Source organism: Herpailurus yagouaroundi, unplaced genomic scaffold, assembly GCF_014898765.1.
Source record: "Herpailurus yagouaroundi ecotype Mexico unplaced genomic scaffold, PumYag 65347, whole genome shotgun sequence".
Lineage (NCBI taxonomy): Eukaryota > Metazoa > Chordata > Mammalia > Carnivora > Felidae > Herpailurus > Herpailurus yagouaroundi.
This window is the reverse complement of record NW_024418560.1, coordinates 1-3,643: the sequence shown is the minus strand read 5'-3', so window position 1 is coordinate 3,643 and position 3,643 is coordinate 1. Positions and strand designations below refer to the sequence as shown.

At 64.5% G+C, this 3,643-nt stretch overlaps 1 protein-coding gene across 1 annotated transcript; it reads left to right on the top strand.

Moving 5' to 3' along the window:
* Nucleotides 1-4: 4 nt before the first annotated feature.
* Nucleotides 5-3,640, top strand: GDF7 (growth differentiation factor 7; the record flags this gene model as incomplete). The annotated part of the gene is made up of 2 exons (XM_040466725.1): nt 5-224; nt 3,072-3,640. Coding segments are annotated over 2 exons (789 nt in total), but the record flags the coding sequence as incomplete, so codon positions are not given.
* Between the last annotated feature and the right edge of the window lie 3 nt (nt 3,641-3,643).

Sequence of the window (3,643 nt, the reverse complement as noted above, 5' to 3'; positions counted from 1 at the left end):
CTCCGCTGCCCCGGCCGCCGCGGCTCCCGGAGTCCGCGCCGCGCGCCGCGCCGCCGGCTCCGGCTTCAGGAACGGCTCGGTGGTGCCGCACCAGTTCATGATGTCGCTTTACCGGAACCTGGCCGGGAGGGCTCCGGCCGGGGCAGCCGCCGCCTCCACCTCGGGCTCTGGCCGCCACGGCCGCGCGGACACGATCACCGGCTTCGCAGACCAGGCGAACCAAGGTACTCACGCCTCTTCTGCGCCCGTCCATCCTGTCCGCTCCTAGGCTGAGGCCACCGCCAGAGCCGAGCCCCTGCTCCAGACCCTTCCGGGCGCGGCCTCCTCACGTCCCAGCCTCAGGTGTTAGAAACTCCGCCGAGTCCCACGCACCCGAACCCGCTGGACTGTGGCGAGAGGCGCAGCAGCTCTCAGGGCCCGGTCTCAGAGGGCTGAGCCGGTCCCTCCGCCGGATTGTCTTGGCCCTGCCGGCCGGCGGGTCCCCTCGAGGAGGCAGGCAGGCTGAGTCCAAGATCCGAAGCAAGACGGGGCCCGGGCCGAGAGGGACTGCGCAGTGATGGTGGTGGAGGCGGCAGCGGCTGTTTTCATTGCAGCAACCTCTGCAGCTTCTAGTCTCCTGGGGCCCCCCCCCCCACCCCCCGCCCGCAATTCAGGGGAATGAGGGAAAGAGGCAGGCATTAGACTGAAATAAGTGGCCCCGAAGAGGCTGGTGGCACCACCAGGTACACGGAGGTCCCTTTCTGGCAGGCTGTGTCAGGGTGGAGGTGTGTGGCCATGGGTGTCTGTGCCCGGCCCCTGGGACAGCCAGAGGTGGAGGACCCCAGTTGTGTGAGGAGGAGAGGGTGGTCAGTGAGACCGTGCAGGAATGCAGGCCTCTCTTGGACCCAGCACCCCACCTTACTCTGCCCTGGGTCTCTCAAAAGTAGGACGTGGGTGAGATTGTGGTGGTGGCTGTGTGTCATCTGGATTTTATTAATCTCTATTGAAGTCATTAAAACAGATAGATAGGGAAAATTTAACTAATTTCAGGCGGAAATGCAAGTAATGTTTGCCTTAATTCTATCCAGCCAAAGATCCAGCATGGAAGGCAGGAGGGGAAAAAAGGGGGGGAATAGGGCTGGAAAGGAAGCGGCAGACTGGCCGTTTCTGGGAGCCTCTGCTGGCTGTGCATCCCAGACCCTAGCCTGGGAAAGCAGGTAGATGTGACCAAGTCACCCTCCTCCTGGAACACACACACAATGCCTACCCACAGACTGCTTTATTTTGAGTGTGGGACATCCTGGGTCCAGATGGCTCTCTGGTTCAGTGGCAACCATGTAGCATTCTCTGTGCCCCCCCCCCCCTCCCCGGACTGGATGCTGGATACAAAGCCTGAGTCCTAGGCCAGGGGAGGCTCTAGCCCTAAGACTGCTGTGTGGGCTCCCAGGATGTAGAAGAGGTGAATGCGCAGGGCTGTAGGCCGGCGGAGGCACCAGCTGCTCTTTGTCAGGTAGAGCTAGGCCTCTGGTTAGCCTCAGCCTGAGCTAAATCTTTTCCTGGGGAGCTCTACTTGGCTGGCCAGGCTCTGAAGGCAGCTCTCCTTCCTGCGTCTGGAAGGAGGGCATGCAGTGGTAGCACATTCAAGAAGGGAGATGCTGTTGGGGGGGGGGGGGAGCTCAGAAAAAGTGCCCACAGGGAGCCCTGGGAGAAAGCAGTGGCAGGGAGGAGCCCTACTAGCCTAGCACTTGGAGCTTCCCTCGCTCTCCCCTCTGGGTTCAACTTGGAGCAGAGCTACTTGAGGTCCCCAGAAGCCACCGGCAGAGCCCAGACTTGGGACCTAGGGAGGCGAGGGCCTGGCGGTGGTAGTCCGTCAGCAGACTTCCAGTGGTGGGGGCGGTCTGCACACTCTCACCGAGTTTGGGGCAAAACGAAACCATATGACCTTCTTCAAAGGGAGCTCCTTATCTGCTGCTCGCTGGAATTTCAACTTTTTCCCCCCCTCAGCCCAAAAAGAAAAAAGTGCCCACGACCAGAAATAAAACCCCCAAACCCTGAGAGAGAAGTCATAACGGAGGGAAATAATGTGTCCGCGGGGGTTTCGGGGGGTCCTGGGGGCGAGACCTCCCCGGCCCCCGGCCCTCCCTGCGCGGCCCCCCCCCCCCCCCCCCCATTGCTCCAAACCCTTCGGAGAAGGTTCCTCGTGCTCCTTTGCCGCCTTCCCTCCTCCATAGGAGGCCGCGGAAAGCTGGGAGAAGCTGAGACGGGAGTTTCCCATTGCGACCAGCAGCGCTCCTCGCTCTGAGACCTTGGGCCGAGCCGGGCCCCTCCCTAATTGGGCCTTAGTTCCCCTTCAGCTTGGCCAGGAGGAGGCTGGATACACCAGAGGGTTATGCAGCCCCGCTGACGCGTTTTCCTCTGGACTACTCGCACGCCTGGCCAGGCCAGCACGGGAGATCGTGGCCCGCAAGGATGTCCAGGTTGAGCTGGGGAAGAGAGGTAGAGGAAGAAGCAGAGTTTTCAGGGGACATGATTTTTCCGTCTTCGTACAGCCAGGACTCCGCGGCTTTCCTGGGGGCTCAGCGGGGCAATAATGAGCAGTCCGGGTACAGCGCGGGACCTCGGCCTGGCCTCTAGACCTCGGAAGGGGCATAGGACTTCTGATACGCCTCCCGCGGAGCCCTCTCTCAGCCACCGGCCCGAAAGTCTGGCATCCGACCTAGACCTCGCAAACCCAGGGCTCTGGGTCAGGCAGCGGACCTGCCGTGGCATAGGGTGCAGGGGGTATGGTCCTGTCCCCGAGGCTCAGCGATAAGTGAGTGCCCGTGGGTTGTCCAGGTGGTGGAACTTTGGTTCGATGAACCGAAGCCCCGGTCCCGATAGTCGACAGTCAGGGCGAAGGCTCCCTTTACTCTGGGTCAGGCTGGCAGGTGTCTGGCTGGGCCGAGACGACAGGGCTGGCGCCAGCTCCAGCGGGCTTACTCCCGCATCCGGGGCAGTTGGGCTATATGCACTTAGGGGGCCCCGCGTCCCGGAGTGCGGGCTTCGCTCTCCGCTCTCACCGCGCTCTTTCTGTCTCTGCCCGACTTCTGCAGACGAATCCGCAGCCGAGACCGGCCAGAGCTTCCTGTTCGACATGTCCAGCCTTCCCGACGCCGACGAGGTGGTGGGAGCCGAGCTGCGCGTGCTGCGCCGCGAGTCCCCGGAGCTGGGCCCCGGCAGCGCGACTCCCCTGCCGCTGCTCCTGCTGTCTACGTGCCCCGGCGCCGCCCGAGCGCCCCGCCTGCTGCACTCGCGGGCCGCCGAGCCCCTGGCCGGAGCGCGCTGGGAGGTGTTCGACGTGGCGGACGCAGTTCGGCGCCACCGCCAGGAGCCGCACGCCACCCGCGCGTTCTGCCTCTTGCTGCGCTCAGTGGCCGGGCCCTCGCAGGGCCCGTTGGCACTGCGGTTGCTGGGCTTTGGCTCCCGGGGCAGGGACGGCGCGGCGGCCGAAGAGCGCGCTCTGCTCGTGGTTTCCTCCCGCACGCAGAGGAAGGGGAGCCTGTTCCGGGAGATCCGCGCCCAGGCCCGCGCGCTCGGGGCCGCGCTGGCGGCGGAGCCGCCGCGGGACGCGGGACCCGGCACCGGGTCGCCGACAGCGGTCATCAGCGGTCGCAGGCGGCGGCGG